The sequence below is a fragment of the Balearica regulorum genome, chromosome 2, assembly GCF_011004875.1.
Source record: "Balearica regulorum gibbericeps isolate bBalReg1 chromosome 2, bBalReg1.pri, whole genome shotgun sequence".
NCBI classification, from domain to species: Eukaryota; Metazoa; Chordata; class Aves; order Gruiformes; family Gruidae; genus Balearica; species Balearica regulorum.
Genome location: NC_046185.1, coordinates 51,843,339 through 51,862,365, shown reverse-complemented (window position 1 = coordinate 51,862,365; position 19,027 = coordinate 51,843,339). Strand labels below are relative to the sequence as shown.

Below are 19,027 nucleotides of genomic sequence, written 5' to 3'. Positions count from 1 at the left end.
CAGCCAAGCGCATCCCCCGGGGCTGCCACCCCCGCCTCTTCCCTCCTGCCCGCCGGGGCGCCAGCGCCTGCCCCGGGGCACCGGCCCCGACCCGGGCAAAACAGCGGGGCAGCACCCGGGCTGCTCGGCTCGGCACGGCACGGCTGCAGCCCGGTGCCGCTTCAGCAGCCGCGGGCGGGCTGGGCCGGGCCGGGCCGGGCCGAGCCAAGCCACGCCGCAGCCGCCGAGCCCGGTGCTGCCGATGCCAGCCTCCGAGGGCCATGTGCCGTGTACCGCGGGCACAGACTCCACCTTCCCCGGCTCCCGCCCGCCCCCACGCATCCAGGAAGGGAAAAAAAGGAGGAGGAGGAGGAGGAGGAGGGAAAGGGGTGAAAGGGAAAAAAAAAAAAAAGAGGTTGAAAGGAGGGAGCTCGCCGAGACCCACCCTTCTCCCTCCTCCTCCGGGCTGCTGGCCGGGCTTTTGTTTTCCTCCAGCTCCCCGTTTCCCACACGTGATTGCCGTGTTATTGCACAGGGCGCTCGGCGGCGCGGCTGCACCTATAAATACGGAGCGGGCGGGCGGCGGGGTCCCGGGGCAGCGCGGCACGGCGCGGCCGGGCGGAGGGTACCCCCGCACCACCCCCATGCACCCCGGCAGGCCGACGGCACCCATGCCCCGCCGTCCGCCCGCCTAAGGGGGAGGCAGCGAGAGGCAGCGCCCGGCCAGCGGGGAGGGGAGGGGGAGCCGGCCGACAATGGCGGCGGCCGCCACCGCCGCTAGCCCCGGCAGTCCCGCCGCCGGGCCCCTGCCGCCGCCGGAGCCCTGCCCCAGGAAGGGGCCGCCGCCGCCGCCGGGGCCGCAGCAGCCGCCGCCGGCGCGCAGCGACCCCCGCCGCAGGCAGGCCGCGCTCTCCTTCCTCACCAGCATCTCCCTCGACGGGCGGCCCCCGCCGCCGGGCAACGACGGCTCCGCCGCCAGGCCCCGCCAGGCCCCGCCGCCGCCGCGGCTGGGCAGCCCCCCGGCGGCGCCCGCCGAGCCCCCCCGGGCTCAGGAGGAGGAGGAAGAGGAGGAGGAGGAGGACGCTTTCGCCGCGGTGCAGGTGCCAGCCGCCGCCTTCCTGGGCGCCGCGGCGGCGGGGAGCCGCGGCCGCCTCAACTCCTTCACGGCGGGGGTGCTGCCGGCGCCCTTCGGCCGCGCCAGCCCCCAGGGCACCGCCGGCGGCGAGCTGGGGCAGCCCGGCCCCGCCGCCGCCTTCGAGCTGCAACGGTCCCGGTAAGGCGCGCCGCGGTGATGATGGATGCGCGGGATGCGGGGATGAAGGATGCGCGGGCGATGGGCTCGCTCCTCGGGAAAGGCGGGCACGGCAGCCGGACAGCGGGGTGGGGGGGGGGGAGCGAGGGGGGGCAGGCGTGGGGAGACCCGTTAGCCGCGGGGTGTGAGAGCCGGTGGCGCGGAGCTTCCCTCCGCGGGGCCCGGCGGGCGCCTTGGCGCTCGGCTGCCGCCTGGCCGGGGGGGAGCCGCGGCAGCGGCGGGGATGTGCGAGCGTGCAGGGGCAGGTTTGGAAAGGTTACCCAGCGGCGCCCGAGCCTCCTGGGCGGCAGCAGTCATTCACGCCTGGGCGCGAGTGGCTGAAAGTTTCGCTCCTCCTAAGCAATGCAGGCGTACGGCTGCACAGCCGCCGTCCCTTACTGCAGCCGAGCACAGCTCCGGAGCGGTTGTCACCCCTTTCTCATGGCCGGTGGCGGATTTAGCCCGCCGTGCTGCCAGTCTTCTAGTTAGCAGGCTGGGAACCAACCCTGAGCCAAGTGCACTGTAGCCGGATCTGTAGCTCACAAAGGGGAAGGAAATCTTTCCACCGATGCCCACGGATTACGGTGTACACACATGGAGTAGGCAGCGTCTCGCTACCTCCCTAAAGAAGCTCTTTTATCTACAAGCACTTTGTGTTCCTCTGGGTTGTTCCGTGCGACTGGGTACTCTTGCCTCTTAATAAGCTCATCTCAGAGGAATAACCTTACCTGCTTGAATAGCTGAGACTTTTGGCTAAGAAGGTGCCAATCATGTAAAAATGTGCAAATGCATATGGATTAATTGCTCCACAGGTACAAAATCGTTTTCCTTCACCTCTTCAACAACATAACATACTCGGATATCAAAGGGTTGAGGGGGGGAAGAGAAGAACCAGGGAAGAAGCTGGAGGAAATGACTGCTCTCCCCAAGCCCACATCGGTCGCCACTCCCACATTCCCCATTTGCCACACTCCCTTCTTGTTTCTCCCTTGGACATAGGTAGACTTTGAGTCACATGTTATTGCGAGGGTTTATAAGGGTAATTGAGCATAGATCGCTGTAGAAAAATCCCTTTCAAAACCAACTAGCTTGGAGAAATTGGAGGTATTCCAGCAGAAAGTTGTCTTAGCTGTGTGCCCCACCGTTGGTTGGTTTGTTGGTTTTTTTCCTTCCATCTGGATTGTATTGGTGGCTTTTTTGAGCCCCCTCTCGGGTGCTGTGCTAGGGAGCCCCACCTTCCTAAGTAAAATGCCTGCTGGTGGGTTACCACCCATCTTCTCCCAGTCATGTGTCTCGCAGAACATTTCCTGCAGTGACAACCCTGTAATTGTGCTGTGGATCACCAGCACAGTGACATGACGCGCACACACACTTGTACGTTTTAGTCTGTGGCATGGTTCTGCACACTGCTGCCCGTGACCTTGTGAGTGAGAAATGACGCACAGACCATGATTTGGGAATTGCTTTTCTACTCCTGAACTTTTGACTGGGCAATAATGTGTTTGGCAGTAGCCTCTTAGTGTTCCAAGAGATGAGATTCTGCTTGGCCTTCCAGTTAGTGAGTTTATTATTGATGCAGGATTCCTATGTTACCTTTTTGGACTCCCAAGGATCCTCCTTAGTTTTCCTTGCTTGCGCGTTTTGATCCTGTGCTTAATTCTGGGAAGGATGCTCAGATCTCACCAGTATCACTTCTTCCCTCAGCTCTTCCTCTTCCCCTCATTGTTTTCCCTTGCCCCTGTTTGCTGCTCTCTGAATTTTTCCTTCCACAATCAATGCTTTTTTTGTTGTAATCGTTACATGAGAACAGTGTGGAGTTTAAGAGGGAAAGATAATTACTGTTCTTGTTTACAACCTAGAAATCCAGTGTCGTGCAAGTTCGGCCGTGCTGCTAGTGTACAGCGAAGCTGAATGGATAGCCCAAGTCCATGGCAAGGGAAATCACCTAATGAAACCTTGTCAGGGTGCTTCTCCAGTCCTGTAACAGCCCTCCTTTGTGCTGTATATCTTTTTGTGGTTTAAGATGTAGGGGGAAATGCTGGTTTTCTCATGCTCTTTTGTTTTCTTGAGAGCTAGATTCGACTGTGGTGGACAGGGACCTTGCATAACCACCGACAAGTGTGAGGCTCTGTATTGTAGCACTTGCTTACAGCTGGCGCTGGTACAGGAGAGCTCTGGGTTATGGCCCCAGCTTTGCTGACTGTCGTGATGCTGCACATGTGCAGCCTGGGGCAGACTGGCCCGCCTTCTATAGATTTGTTTTGTTCTGGAAAAGGTATATATTTTTAAACATCAGGAACAGACAACTGCAGACCCTGGAGGTTGTATCAAGTGTTTGCTCCTCATCATCTCAATGAAAAGACATGGTAAAGGCTCCGATTGCTGGAGCAATAAGATTCACTCTTAGCTGCACAGAAGATAAATTGGAGGCATGCACAGGGCTGGCGCAAGCCCAGGGACGGAGAGTTCGAGCAAACCTTCTGCTACTCTCTTAATGGAGAGGAAGGAGCCAAATGGCCAGCACGTGGCCTGCCTTTCTCAGTGTGACGGGATGGGAATCACAGCAACTGCCCAGAGACAGGCATTAGCTCACCTGAAGGAGGATATGGAGAAGCAGAGAGGAAAATCAGGGATTTTTTTTTTGTAGTTCATGTGTGCATCTGCTGTCTCTCCTCCCACCCTTCCACTCTCCTTGCAGCGGGCTTGAAATTGAGTTTGATGCGCCGTTTGACAGACTAGTCCTCTGTGCTGAGACACGTAAGTTATGTTGTAACGTGAAACCATCTTCTATTACAGTATCAGGCAAGACAGGCTGCCTTATGTTGTTGTTTTTATTTAGTTTTCAGAAACCATTGTGAACATATAATCAGAGTTTCCTGGCTTTTTTTGTTTGTGTTAGCAGTTTGTGTAATTGCGCACTAGTTTATATTTAACAAGGTTATCATTAATGTGGTTTGGGTTTGTACTCGATGTGTATTCACAAGAAACAAATGATACAAAAAAAGAACATGGAGCTTCTGGCTGTTCAGAGGCTAGTATGTAATTATATATAAATGGAAAAAAAAAAACCCACCTTGTTCAGAAGTCGGCTTGTTGATGCCAAAGGCTCCTAGTGCAGGAGTTTGTTTCAATTTTGTGGTGAATGAGTGGCTGAGGACACGACACTGCTGGAAACTAGGGCCAGGTTCTGCCAGGTTTTCCTTCATGTCAAATTATAATTCATTTTAATAGCTTCATCTTAAAATAGCTCTGTGGAACAAGATTTCAGCAACACCTGTTTAAAATAATTTCAGATCCTGGAGGTTAGGTGATGGTCCCAGGTACTTGTTTTTACGTATGCCTAGAATTCTTGTTGCCATAGTTTTCTTTGAGAAAAATACTGCTGTTTCTAGTGGCCCAGGTGGTTAGAAACAAGCACGTGCTTTTTTTGTGTTGTAGTTTTTGGTTTGTTTTTTTTTTGCTAAGGAAGCAATCGGTGATTGGATTTGAAGTTTAAACATCACTTACTTACAGTTGCATTTGTCTGTGTTGCTGTGTCAGGCTTGAAGGCAGATGGGCAGGAGAATTCCTTCTGGGAGCAGCTGGTGCTGGGAAGGAAGCAAAGAGAAGTATCTGCTGAGTAATTGCTGGGGGGAGGTCCACTCAAAAGGACATTGAAGTTATTGTGGTACAAACAGATTTATCTTCAGAATTTATTGACCTACAAGACAAGTCTCATTTCCTGATTAATTCTAAAATTAATTTATGATTAGTAAAGCTTGTGAAAATTCAATTTGTTTCTACCCATTAGAAAATACAGAGCCGTGTATGGCCTCACTATTCATCTTCCAGAGAGATGCAGTGAAGGGGGATGCTGGAATGGTTGACTTGCTCAGCTTTTGTAGGTCTCACAAAGTGTGATGGGTTGCTAGTGCTGGACGAAGCCTCCAGGGTGTTGCTGAGGAGCTCAATCCCACCATTTAGTTTCGTGGCAGAGGGCTGAGAGGTCAGACCCCAGTCCTCCACGGCCTTGGATGGGCAGGCAGTGCAGGCTCAGCCCACCACAGAAGATGCCTCCAAACTGAACAACCCAGAGACAAAAGAAGAGTCTCTCAGAAACAACTGTGTTACAGGCAGAGTCCTGAAAGAGAAGCAAAACAAAGACCTGGGGGCACCGTCCACCCTGTGGGGTCATCCCAGCATCAGGAGTTGGCTTGTGAGCCGCTGGAAGCACATCGGACCTTTTGTGTGCGATGGAGACTCTGCTATTCACTGAACCTAAAGCCCTTCAGGCAGTCCGAGTTTCAGAATGATGTGTACAAGAATAGTGTGAAAACAGCAATTTAATGGTCTGAGAAGTGAATGGAAAGTGCACATGCTGAACTAAGTCTTTTCATAGGTGTGTGACCTTGTATACCACTGATGGTTGCTGTCTCTAAAGGAGGGGATGCTTATTGACTTCAGCTGTCACTTGAGGAGGCTCAGTGGCCTTCCTGTGCCACCCTGAAGAGGGAACGTTCAGCAGTAGGGTTAAGACTCAGGTAATAAGAGCTGTTTCACTGACTGCACCAGCGTCCTGCTGCATCTCTTGGGGCAGATCCCTCACAGCCTGCTTTCAGTGCTACAGGCCCTCTGTAATTCCGCTGTCCCCCAAGAAAGGGCTTGCAGTCCCCATGCACGCAGCTTGCAAGCTCCTCCAGGAGTCCCGTGAGGGACACTGAGAGCATCCATGTCCTGCAGCATGAGCATGCTGAGAGGCTGGGTCCTCACAGTTGCTTCAAGCCGTGCAGGAGCAGTCACTGACTGACAGCTTTCTGAGCTGTGTATGTGCCGAGCACAGCCAGCCCCACACCTCCACTGATCGGCGTCCATCACCATTGGTGTCTGCTGGCCTTTTCCCTTGTTCAGGGCACAGGTTTGAGCCTCTTTCTGTTGCCTCCTTGAACCTTGTGGAACTGTAGTCATCTTCCACATGTTAGTTGAAGTTGACCAATGGTTCAGAAGTCACTGCAATACGACATACAGGTAGATGGATAGCATAGATGCATCAATCTTGTTCTCTTAGTACACAAAGTTTCAAAAAAAAGGTCCCACAAAAGTTGTGTTTGGCACAGAAGTTTGGTCCCACAGAAGTTTGTTCTGGCATATTTTAAGCTTTTATTATGCTACTTAGCAAGCATCTCTGGCAGGTAAAAGAGATAATATTCCTTAAACAGGGAAAAAACCCCTTTGCTGTCACTTCTGAAGAGGAGCTGGGACAGAACGTAGCGTTCAGGACTACTAGGGAATTAACTGGACACCTTCACAGAGGGACAGACGCTGAGAGGGAGCTGCCTCTGCTGAAGCCTCGGGACTCGGCAGGTTTCGGAGTGAGACAGCCTTAGAGCTGGACAGGTGAGAGGACTCTGCCTGGGTGGGTGCTCATTAACCCCGTGAGAAAACCTGAGCTGGTAACACGTGCAGAGTCGTGTTTGCGTTGGCTGCCTTTGCTGGCCGCCAATTCAAAGCTTTTGAGGTCCAACCCCACCTCGGGAAGTCCCGTGGTTGTACAGCGCAGGTGCCTAGCTGGCGTGTGGTGACCCCTCATTAGCGGTCAGGAGAGCGGAGGAACGAGACATTTCAGCAGATTTACTTATGGGGCCGGTACTTTTCCATTACTTGATCTTTCTTTTCACCCTTTACCAGCAAAGCTCCTGTGCAGGCAGGCAGACTGGCTCTTTTGCTTAGGAGCCTGCTATGCAGCTTGCCTCTGCACAATACTGCTGCAAGTGTCTTGAGGTGATGAAGATCGGTAGCAAGCATGTGAGTCACCAGCCCTCCAGACCATCACAGAAAACATAGTTTGATGGTGGATAGATAGGATAATGACAGATCATAGTTTGATGACAGCTTTTGGATAGGAAGTATGCTTTAATTTGTAATTATTATGACTTTGAGAACTCTTCTGGTGGAGGATAAAGCTTAGCTTGGAACAGTTCAAAACAGCTAAAACACAAATATGAGATTCCCAAGTGTGCTCTCTGAAAGGAAAAAAACCCAACCCTCTAGCAATTCTGTGGCTTCCTCTTTTCAAAGAAGTAAATACCAGGTGGGCTGTCCAGAGGCTCTGTAGAGTGGTGAACGTCACAGGAGGTAAAGACGAGAAGCAGAACCAAATCCTGATTTTTGTTTATTTTTTAAATTTTTCCCCCCTGATTTCAGCTGTTATTAGTCTCTCAGGCAGGATCTCCACTACATGAATGGAAAGGCTTATCTTCATAATTTAACCTGAAAATGCAGAAGTTTGGTTTTATGTGCTGGGACTTCTGTACATTGAAACTTCAGTAGACACCAACTTATTCCATGATCAATATGGGAAATCAGATTCTATTTGAATCATGCAAATATCCACAAAATTCACCTCTGGACGTACACTATTACCTCCAAGGATATAATCAGTCCTTTCTGACAAACACTCTCTCTTCTTCACCCAGAATTGCTGTTGACGGCTGTGGGGCTGCCACGAGATACCAGGCTTAGCAACGCAGCAGGTGCAGTGAGACACAGAGCTGGCTCTTTTCATAACTAAAAAACCCCTTGCCAGTTTGCTGTAAGAAGTATTATTCCTAGAAAATGGAAATGACATAATTTGGCATATGGAGAGTATCTATCTGCCGGCCTGCAGTTTGCAAATAACACGCTGAGAAATTTAAGGAATGGTATTTGATTTCATAAGAAAGGCTTAGCAGAAGTTTTATTTCCTGCAAGGGTAGGGTAAAGAGCTCAACAAATCGGTTAGGAGAAGAAAATTTCACCAGTGGTTGGGGAAAACACGATGTGCCAGTGGGAAACTTTAAGGACTCACAGGGTTTACTTTTCAGGCAGCAATACGCAGATTTAGAGGAGTACACATTTAAGGAACTGTGAGGTTCCTTTACAGGGGTTACTGTGTTATATTCGTAGCAACTGCTTTCCTGTCATGAATGCTAAATGTATTTTCTGTTCTCGTGATGTATTTCAAAGTCAACATTGCTCTTAGCAGCTATGTTTCAGTTTTTGCCTAAGGAAGGTTTTCTATTGTGGAAAATTTTGAAGTGAATGAAAAGTAAAGCAAAGGCTACCTTCCTTTCTAGAAGAAGTATTTTTTTTTAAAAGCCTTTCACCCTATATATGAATATAAAGGACAAGCACATGTTTTTAGCAAGCGGTTGTGTTTTCTTCCATGGGGTTCTAGATTAGGCTAGCAATTTTGTGAAATTGAGGTTTGGGGAAAAAAAAGATTCACTCACCACAACCAAAATGTGTTTTCCCCTTCTTGTCTTGGATGGCAGGGGAAGGTATGTCCTTTCTAACCCAGGATCCTGCAAAGCCTGAACTGTACATTTACATATGTATGAAATTCCTCAGTTAAATCAAGCGCCAGTATATAAAGTTATTCTAGTAAGTAATCTTTGCCATATCAGGGATTTTACTGTGTAATGTTGGTGGGATTAAAAAATAGAAAGCTAGATAACTCTATTTATAATAATTTTTCAGACAACAACGGATTGCATTTTGGTACTCCTACAGACAATCATATTACCAAAGTAAATATGATTAGCTTTTCAAATCTACATGCTGTCAAGGCAAATCAGATATAGGCACATCAGTTTATGGGCAAAGGCATTCAAAAGAAGCATAAATTCTCCTGCAAAGAGAAAAAAAAGTCCCCTGATTTTCTGCAACAAAATCTCTAAGGTGACATTATGTTGACTTGTTTCTGCACCACATCATGCAGCTGGAAGCGGGCCGTATGGAACGAACAGGGATGAAGCTCTTGAGCTTGCTTTTCCCTTTTTCTCTGAGTGTTGGGTAGGGTGTTCAGCACTAAGAAGTCAGTAGTGCTACTTGGTTTGCAGCCTGCTTGCAGATAACTGGGTTTTTTCAGCCATCCGCGTGCCATCTGCTGTGTGTGGCCTCACTCATGGTCATGGCACATATTTTTTCTGTAGACACAAGGGATAGAGAAGTGATACTGGGATGTCATGGTGGTGTCAGTGCAGCCTCAACAGGTGCCAACCACTAGGTTTTGTTGCTGTCCTTGGAGTTGAGTTTGTGCCTTCTGCAGGGTGGGAAGGCTGGTGATGGGTCTGTCTGTCCTCTCCTCTCCATGGGGCATCTTTTCCTTTCCCATTTCAGGATGGAGAAGGAACCACTGCAGGTACAGAGTCAGCAACTCCCAGTAAGGAAACTAGATGGGGAAACATGTGGGAGGCTCCAGCATTCCCAGCATTGTTGTTTCTGGTGGGTCTGCCATGGGTAGAAGTGCAGGGAGAGGTTCCAGCCTTCCAACAAGGTTGGATCACACAGAGGTTAATATACCAGAGAGGAAGAGGAGATGAGAGACCCCAAGCTGAGCTGTCTCCCTGCCCAACAGGAGGTGTACATGCTGGCACGGTGGCATGCATTTTAATTTCATCATGATGAAAGGGTCAGATGTTGTTACCGTTGCTTTTTACAGAGATAACTCACAGCACTGGAGCTGGCTGTTCCCCACTGCTAGCAGAGAAGCGGATTATAACCCCAGCGTGGTGGTGTGCCCTTTGAAGGGTGCAAGCAGCACAGCTTCACCAGCCTACTTCAGAGGGAGATCTGCTGAACTTTAGTTTTCTTGGTGCATGGTGCTGGCGGAGGGGAGAGCAGACCCTCAATGCCCCAAGGACCTAGGATGCCTTTGGCACTCAGGGAGGACCGTTGTGTCACCTGGAGGGACGTCTGGTTTCATCCAATACCCCCAGCACATGTAGGGATGGAGAAAGGGGAACCAGGAGGTGAATGTCACATAAGGCTCTTTGCCTTCAGGCTTGCTTGGATCACATACATACATTTGCGTGTACACAAATACAGTCCATACCTATGGCTCAAGAAGCTCTCGTTACTCCTTGTGTATGCTGGCGTGTGCTAGGAACCTGCACTTCCACCCCACTGTACTCAGCCTGTCTGAAGGATGTAATGTAAAGCAGAAGCTAGATGTCAGCTGTGGTCTGAAATGTGTCTTGAAAACAAGACTCACTAACCGTATACCTTGTGTTTTGTCTTTCATACCCCTTTACAGTCAAAACTTTTGTTTTCCTTTTGCTTCTGCACTTGCTTTAGTACCTACAGATACAACAGAAAAGGAGATTAATTTCCTCCTTTTTCAGTTGAGGTTGCAATCAGCTACACCCAGGCAAATGCAGGGTGACAGAAGGATTGCCCACGTGTCTGCGGGGTGCGGTGGACTTCCACAGCAGGGAGTGAAGTCCTCGTTAGCTGACAGCCAGCTACGTGAAAATGAAGACTCCATCTTGATACCTGGGATGTGGGCAGAGTTGAACAGGCATGGTAGTTACAAGCGAACTTCGTAGCTCTCTGAATTTACTTAAGTGAATGATACTGTTTCAGATTGTAAAACATGGACGTGTTTTTTTGGGTAATAGGAAGAGAGGAAAAGCAGCTTTCAGATGCTACAGTGCAAGGTACGATTAAATCGCTTGGGTAGGTGAGTCGTGCAGGTGCTGCAGCAGGTTATGTAAAAAGGCGTGGAGAGCTCATCGTCTGCTATTAATAGTCTTGGAAGTGTGGTCTTTAAACACAAAGGTGTAATTACATTTTCTAAAATGGAGTTCACATAATCTCCCGTCTTCAACCCATTGTGTATCTTAGGAACCTCCTTAATTTTATGAGGCTGTTCTTTTAATTAAAGCAAAACTGGGTTTGATTTTTAATTGGTGATGTTTATTGTTTTGCAGAATGCCATCTTTTAGCATAACCTAATCCAGAAGAAGTGGCAGCTGAGAGGTGGTTGCTTAAAAAGACAGAATTATTTACAGCAGAACAGAAAGTGCCACTGTCAAGTAGCTCCATTGTGACCTTTGAGATTTATTTGTAAAATCTGTATTTTTCTGTGTGCATGACTCTCCTCAAGATAAAATGCTTTCCAATTTTAGAAGGCACTCCAGGTACTGCAGAACTCACAAGCAGCCTCACAGATAGCAAGTGCCTGCACACATTTGTTTTAAGGAACAGACCTCATTGTCCAAGGTTTTTTGCTTCTGTTTGTTTTAAAGAGATTATTATAAATATTGGTTTCTTATTGTTCATTAGTTTCCTTATTGATGTAAGGCTATTCAAGCCAAAGGTAGTGCTAGGGTGTAACAGGGAATAGAGTTTGAGCAAATGCATTTAAAAGCAAAAAATGCAAATTGTACGAATTTGCCAGCACCTTTAAATTAGGCACTTTCAAGGTGGGATTTTCTGTTGCTATCCTTAAGCTCTGGGTGAAGGTTGAATGGATGATTTGAACGGAAACGTGCATTTTCTCGCAGTGAGTTTGTGAGCTTGTAGGCTTCCTTCTCCTGGAAGGATGTAGCCTTGCAGCAGGAGCGAGGATTTTCTTAATGGTGTAGTATCCATGCTGTGCTCAGTGCTGTACAAAATGCCGTTACTCCTCCCTACCTCTTAGGAGCTAAGCCCCAAGCCCACAGACTGGTTTGTGCAGTAGGGCACCACACAAAGGTGTGGGTTATAACTGGAATTCACTCCCTTGGGGAGGATTGGGTAGGAGAGAAGGGGCTGGAGTGAAAAAGCCCTCGTGAGCCACTGCGTGTTTGCAAAGGTCGAGGCATCTGAAAACAAACGGGTTCTGAATTAATCGTAGGATTGCTCAGGTACAAGTGAGAACAGGATTAGGCCTGTCTTTTCTATTTTTGGTGCAGAGATAATATTTCCAACCTGTCAAGTGATGGCATATCTTGAATATCTTACTGGATAAATGAATGCAATATCAACAGTTGAGGGTGGCACGGTCTGTCATGTAACTGGCAGTTGTCTTGCAGTTGTTGCAGTTCTCTGTTTTGTACGATCCCCAGGAATATTTCAACATGGTCTTGTTTGGGTTTTTTTAATGTGTGTGCCATTTACATACGTTAGAAGAAGCGCAGCTTTTGAGAGGCTCTTGACCTTCACATCCACTTTCCCAAGATGTGGGGTTATGGTAATGAAGACTTGACTTCACTTCTCCAGTGTTTGTTCTGAATTAGATGTCTGTCTTGTGTTATTCCGGCTAAAGAGAGCAGAGCAGTTGAGCAATTCAAGCTGGGATTTTTGAAGGAGCCTGTGAACCATGAATTTTGAGGAACTCTCTGAGCTCCTTGGAAAATCTCACTTTGAAAAGACAGCGTGTGCTTTTTTCACTTTATGGGTTTTCACAAATTTTGCTTACCACACTCTCCAGACCAGCTCCCATTTACATACTTGTCCTCCCTGGCATTTTTCTGGGGAGCATTTGGCATTGTTGTGGGCTGTAATTGTGTGTAATTCTGCTTTTGTTGAAGTTAACAGCACATTTCTGGTTTAATCAGTGGGTCAGAGAGCTCGCTTTGTGCTGACACATTAATAGAAATGGACAGAAATGCTCTTTATAAAACTTGAAATGTGACTTTGGAGGCCACAGCACTACTAATCCTTTGCATCTTAGCCCGTGGAGGGTCATGGGCCAGAAGAAGCAGAAAATTGAGGTGCAGGTTGTGCTTTTCTAATGCAATGTGACTATAATTCTCTGATTGCTCTTCAAGCTGCTGTTTCCACAAGCTCAGAATGAGAGCAAAACTGGAATAAAAAGACATCTCAAAGGCTTGGTCAGCTCCTCGCACAACGTGCCCGTGGGGTGACAGTCAGTCCCACTGGGCTGCACTCTTTCTCGGTTTGCAAAAGCTGTTTAAATATCCAGAGCACTGAAACAAAGCTAAACAAGAACCACCAGCACTATAGATTATTTAAACCTGGAGCCTTTGTGGGAGAATTGGGTCTTCTCCATCCAGAAGGGCCATGTCTGTGTCAACAAGCAGCATGGCCCAGCCAGGAGCAGGTTGGTAGAGCCAGGGGCTTGGAGCTGAGGGCCAGATGTCCGCTCTGCATCCATCTATTATCTGCTCACATGTCCAGCTTAAGCCTGGACCTGTGGACTGAATGCCCAGCAGTAGTTGGAGGATGGGTGCTGTGCTCCTGCATTGTGTCACCTTGCTTTCCACATGGCGGAGATATGCCCATAGAGGCTCAGTTCCCTGTTCTAGGAAAAAGGGATTCATATTGAGCCAATTTAAATTTCTCACACCCTTCCTTCCCTTGGGTTAATAGACTTTTTGTTTGACCCTGTGAATTCAGAGGCCTTTCCCCATGTCATTTCCACTGGGAATTACTGACTTCCCCCTTTCCACTGGGGGTTTTTGAAAGATTTTGTAGGGAAAACATTTTTTTTTTTTTGCTTGCTGAATCAGAGCACTGGCCATCAGTTTTCCTTTTACTGGTCAGTTGTGGGCTTTCTAAATCTTCATCTCATAATATGGTAAATTCTGTGAAAATTATTATGATGGTTATTCACAGTAACAGACATCTTTCCTGTCTGTTTATTGTAAAAGGTGAAACAGGAAAACCAAAATTTTGAAATTCTGCACATGTTGATGGCAGTTTGTGAGCTTGATCAACACAGAGGTCTAATGTCGTGCCCAGCACGGTTTTACCCTTGCCCTGAGCTGTTTTTAGAAGCGAACATGCAGCAGCTGAGGAAGTAGTGGTTTCTGTTCGTGAGGTCCGGGGAGGAGGGTTCATTTGTTTAATTAAAAGAAAGAATAAACCCCCCGCTTTTATACAAAGTACAGCTGATTTCACTTTCAGTGGAAGCAATAAGGCAAAATTTTGCCTGTGACTTCTATGTGAGTGGCTACCAAATGAGCCTTCGTGTTGGGTCGCACCGGAGATTTGCAAGGGGGAACCGCACAAGGGTTTCACGCAGAGGTCGAGGTTGTGCTCCTCCTCCCGCCGTGCCATCTGTAGCTCCTCACATGCACGGTTATGCTTCTCCCCTTTCCCAGCCGGATGCAGCAGCTTTTGGCCTGTCCATCTATGCATCTGTCTGCCCCCTTACCCATCCAAACACAAAGCCATTCCCCTCTCCCTTCCACATTAGACAAGCTCATTATTGTTCAGGTCTGAGGAGGCAAAGGATGACAGAAGCAAAACAATACAAGTTTTGTATAATTTGGGTTTTTTTCTGCTGCTGTGGGAGCCACGGCCCTCGTGCAGCAATGCTTAGTTCAAGCTTCCTCTTCTGCAGAGACTTGCGGGGATCGGAGGGAAAATGCTGCGGGTGCTTGGGCACTCAGACACACAGCAGCAGAAGTGCGTTTTTTATTCCTTCGCCGGACAGATCCTTTGTAAGGTGCTGCTGTTTCTAAAGGAAAAATAAAGACGTATAAGTCTGCTGTTTTCCAAATAGCGTCTCACAGATCCTGCCCAAGAGAGGCAATCTTCCCAGTTCTCCCTGTAGCTCTGCCACAGGTAACCGAACGCAGCTCCATTAGCACTTGCATCTCCCATTTTACTTGTTGAACTTGTACAAATGGTTTCCCGCTGTCAGGATCAAGTATCTCGAATACCATTGCCGGGAGCAGAGTCTGAGCATTGGCTGCAAAGCCCTGGTCCGCTCCCCTCCCCACCCTCCCCTTACACCTTCTGGAGAGCTTCACCGGGGGCATAGGGATTGCTTGACCATCCCTTCTCTCATTGACGTTGCTGGAGCATGGTGGGATGGCTGGAGCTGTCGCTGGGAAGGCTATAGATGTGCTTTACTTCAAACAATAGCTGTATGTCCACATTGTATTTGTCCTTATTAGTACAAACAAGGGTGTTTATTCTGTATTGATAGCTGCATTTATTCTTTATGAGGTGCAGGGATAAGTTTTTCTAGTTGCTAAAACACAGGTTTTTTTCTGGTCTAGAGCTGCAATGGTTTTATTCCCAAATTTGGTTTTCAAGTTTTTTGGGTTTTTTTTTTCTTAAAAACCTTCGAAGCATGGTATGTTTGTTGTGGTTAGGTGCAAAATTAGTGCAGATATAAAAAAAACAAGGGAAGGAATTGGGAAGGGGAAATACTCAGTCCTAGGGCCTCTTTCTCTCTACCCTTCTGGCTAATACAAATGCAGAGAAATATTTGTGTGCAAGCAAGTTCAAAAGGATGCTAAGCAGTTTGTTTTCATACGTTATTGTATTGTCATCAAGATACTATTTTCTGTGTATTACTTACCCAGATACTATTTTATATATAATTTGACAGCTTTAAGTTACCAAAAATATACTACAAAAGTGTATGATTCCTGAGCTCCTACTTAAAGCCAAGAGAGATATGTATTTACAGATAATAAAATGTATTGTTTTGGGGAGGAATATTGTTTCTTTAATTGCTTATCTGATATCCTCCTTGGAAGATTAAATATTTTGGGTAGCAGCTTTGTGGTCTGTACCCTGTTTGCTTAATATCTGTCATAAAATGATGCAACTGGTACAGGCGCAGGTAAAACTCGAGCTTGTGTTCAACTCCCTGGTAGGGTATTGTATATTGTAAATGGGAAACTGTTGTGTATACATAATCCCATTAGGCCATATTGTTGTTCAAAATCCTTTTTTTTTTTTTTTTTTTTTACTTCCCCTCTCACAACAAAGCTCGTAGGTCTGCAGCAAAGTGTTTTGTGACACATTTTTGAATGGGCCTTTTGCCCCGCTTTCAGTTCTTTAATGCAAGAAGCTTTACTAGGAAACAAGAATCTCTTTCTTCTCTGTCCGTGTTTATTCAGGCTGTGATGCTGAATATGCAGACAGACACACAAGTCAGATGATCTAAGACGTGTGATATTATAAGGTTAGACATTTCACATGAAAATAATTTAAAATCTGTATCGGAGTTGTTACATTTGTATTTAATGTCTACACCATCGAAATATGTCTTAATTACTTTTTTGAAACATAGATTTTTTGTGTGTTTTCACACCCCACCCACCCCCCAGGCCATTCTAAAGTAAATCTTCTCTTGCATTATATGTAGTTCTGTCTTTTGGAAGAGGGGATTAGTGTGAAACAAGGATTTCTAAATTAACTTTTGCTGTTGAACACTTGCAGATACATTCAATCTTACTCTCCCAGGTAACTTGGTGCCTGTGGCTTATAAAGTCGTTTCCTAACACAGTCAAAATGAGCAGTTTCGTAGTTTCATTTGAGCACGAGCCCCATCAGCCGAGGTTTCCGCTGAAGTGCATCATTAGTCATGCAGTTAGTACCTTTGTTTAGAATATTGAAGTGCATGAGGTTTTGCAGGATCGGATCAAATGATTGGTATTAGTGACTTTTTTCCAGTCATTAGTCTGGTATATTTTAAAATCTCGGCAAGAGTGGGCTTTCAGCGGTCACCTATGAGATGTTTCTGCAAATGAATGCATGTATTTAGTTCCTGTAATATTAGAAGTTGAATATAATTTATAGCAACCTAGGAGAATACTGGGCACTGAGATTTTTTTCAAAGAGTTTCAAGCTTTATATGCTTAGTCATTTAAGGAAATGTCATGAGCTGCTGTCAGATTTTTTTCCAGCGGTTTTCTATTGTAAGTTTTTTGTTGTGTATCTGATGTTGCTTATAGAGCAAAGACTTTTCTGCGTGGAGGTGCCTCTAGGTGATTTGGGGCAATTAAAGGGATTACTGGCCCCAAAGCAGAGGCTGGCCAAAGTGAATGCACCCACAAGTCCAACTATTTTACAGCCCAGTGCATCCCCTTAAACTGAATTAGCTGCTGATTTAAGCTAACACACAGGTCTGACTCTGCTCTCTTGCAACTCCACGTTTAGATATTTCAGCTCTCAGAAATAGATAGCTTTTTAGATTGAATGGAGTAGGAAAGCCAGATCCACTGCATCTCTTTGCAGAGACTCAAGCTTTTTTCTTCTCTTCCTGCATATGCAAGTGCCTTCAGCAGAACTTGGTAATCATGTTTGAAAGGTAGCATATGCATGCACATCACACTCCTGGCTTGGGGAAGCGGAGGAGCAAACAACAGATAGTGAGCCACAGTTTTTAAAATTTTTAGTAGCTGTTTTTAAGATTTTTTTCTTATGTTTTTTCATGACAGTTGGAAGCACTAGTAACAGTTCTAAATCACATGATCTGATAAAGGATCCCATGTCTCCTCTCCATCTTTATTGCAGAGGAACTCATTCCAGTATCACCAACTTCAAAGTCTTGCAATGTATGATAGAGGCTTTTTAAACTTCCTGGACTACTGGGATGAGGTGGAGATGCTCAGCCTAATAATCTCCTTGTATTCTGTCTTTTTGACAAAGTTCCTAACTTTCAAGATCAAAAAAAGCTTTAAGAAGATGCAGCCTTAAAGACCTACATACCTGAAGGCGCAAATAAGACTCTAAGGATTCACAGAAATTCATACATTTTTAATATGTTTTAGCTTTGTATTTGTTGTTTAAATGGATAATACAGTCACAGGTCTCTTGTGCCTTCTGCTTTCGGAGAATCAGCAATGAATACCGGAGGCACCGTATGCACATGTAAAGTCCTTGCATATATTTTTTTCATGGAGGTAAGGCTCTCTGAAAAATGCCGAATACCACCATGGAAGTGGTAACAACTGTCCCCGTCATGATGTTGCTTTTAGTGTCTGCCTTGGGACTCCTGGTCATGGGAAGGTGCTGCTGGGTACAGCGCAGGTGGGCTGGGGCAGATCAGGCACCTTGGTACCGAAGCATCCCCCGGGAGTAGGACTGTGGTGAATTGCCTCTGCGCTGACATCTCCCGTAACAGGAGCCAGAGAGATGCGAAAATGGAAAACAAGCCAACACACCCTGACGACCAGCGATGCGGTTTGTGACTTTACAGGAGGAGGTGTAGAGAAATGCAAGGGCAACCATGCATCCCTCTGACTCTTTAACTTTGTTCTCTCATCCTCACCTCTCCAGCTATATTTGTGGGAGGGATCTGGATATGGGGACTGTCTTTGTCCAGAAATTTGTAATACTGAAATCAGTCAGGAAGGAATTCTGATTTGCTTTTTTATGATTACTTTTTTTTTTTTTTCTGCAAGGCAATTGCCTCCTGTTTTGAAAATGCTTTTAGCTTGTGGACGTGACCCGGTTGGCACCATTGCCTGTCTCAACAAAACCAGCCGGCTGCTCCGGGGCGTGCTAAATCCCCGACAGGTTGTTAACCTGTCACAAGACGGGGTGTCATCTCCTGCTGGACTGAGATGTTCAAATCCAGCTCGGAGCTTTTTCAAAATTGCCTGTTTTGCATGAGTACAGGTTTCGTAATGGTGTTTTATGGTCGCACCGGGGGTGGTGCCTGCGAGTAGCTCATCGCTGGCTCTTGCTGAAACTAGTCCCAGCAGCCACCTCTCACTTGGGTTACGGTGGCTCGGGGCTGACTGCTGCCCGCAGCCCTGTCTTGGGGTATGAAGCCAGCCATGAAGTGTCTGATTAAAATACCTGGGTTTGGATGACTCAATGACTTTTGACAATAACAGAATTACCGGCCATAGTAAAAGTACCTTGAAAACCAAGAAGCGGCACTGCAAAATTGTCACAGTTGGGATGGGACACAGAGCTGCCCCTTGTATTCGTGACCCTTATTTTTAAGAATTTTTCTCCAATTGTTGTAGTCTGTGAATTGGAATAAGGTCATATCTGCTCTGGAATATTCATGAAATTAGGCAATGCCATGGCCAGCTCCCCAGTCCCTGTGGAACTGGACAGGGTTACTGGCTGTAGGAGCTTGGGAGATTGGTATTACTGAGTTTCCTTTCAGTTTGTGATTTTTTTTTTTATATACGTATGGTCTGTCAAATCCTTTGCCTGTGCAGTCAGAACTTAAAATGACCATCTTCCAGAGACCAAGATAAATATTTTTAAAATTAAAGGCTTGATTCTGTGAAAAATTTAATGGGTATT

General features: G+C 46.9%; 1 protein-coding gene across 2 annotated transcripts in view; it reads left to right on the top strand.

The window, feature by feature from the left end:
- The first annotated feature begins 396 nt into the window (after positions 1-396).
- Positions 397-19,027, top strand: part of CABLES1 (Cdk5 and Abl enzyme substrate 1) — a 72,581-nt gene continuing 53,950 nt past the window's right edge. Inside the window, exon 1 of one of the 2 annotated variants that reach the window (XM_075744253.1) lies at positions 397-1,252. In XM_075744253.1, coding sequence (XP_075600368.1) covers positions 735-1,252 — 518 coding nt within the window. In that variant the 5' untranslated portion in view covers positions 397-734. The remainder of the gene's footprint in view (positions 1,253-19,027) is intronic. The other variant, XM_075744252.1, reaches the window with a different exon arrangement.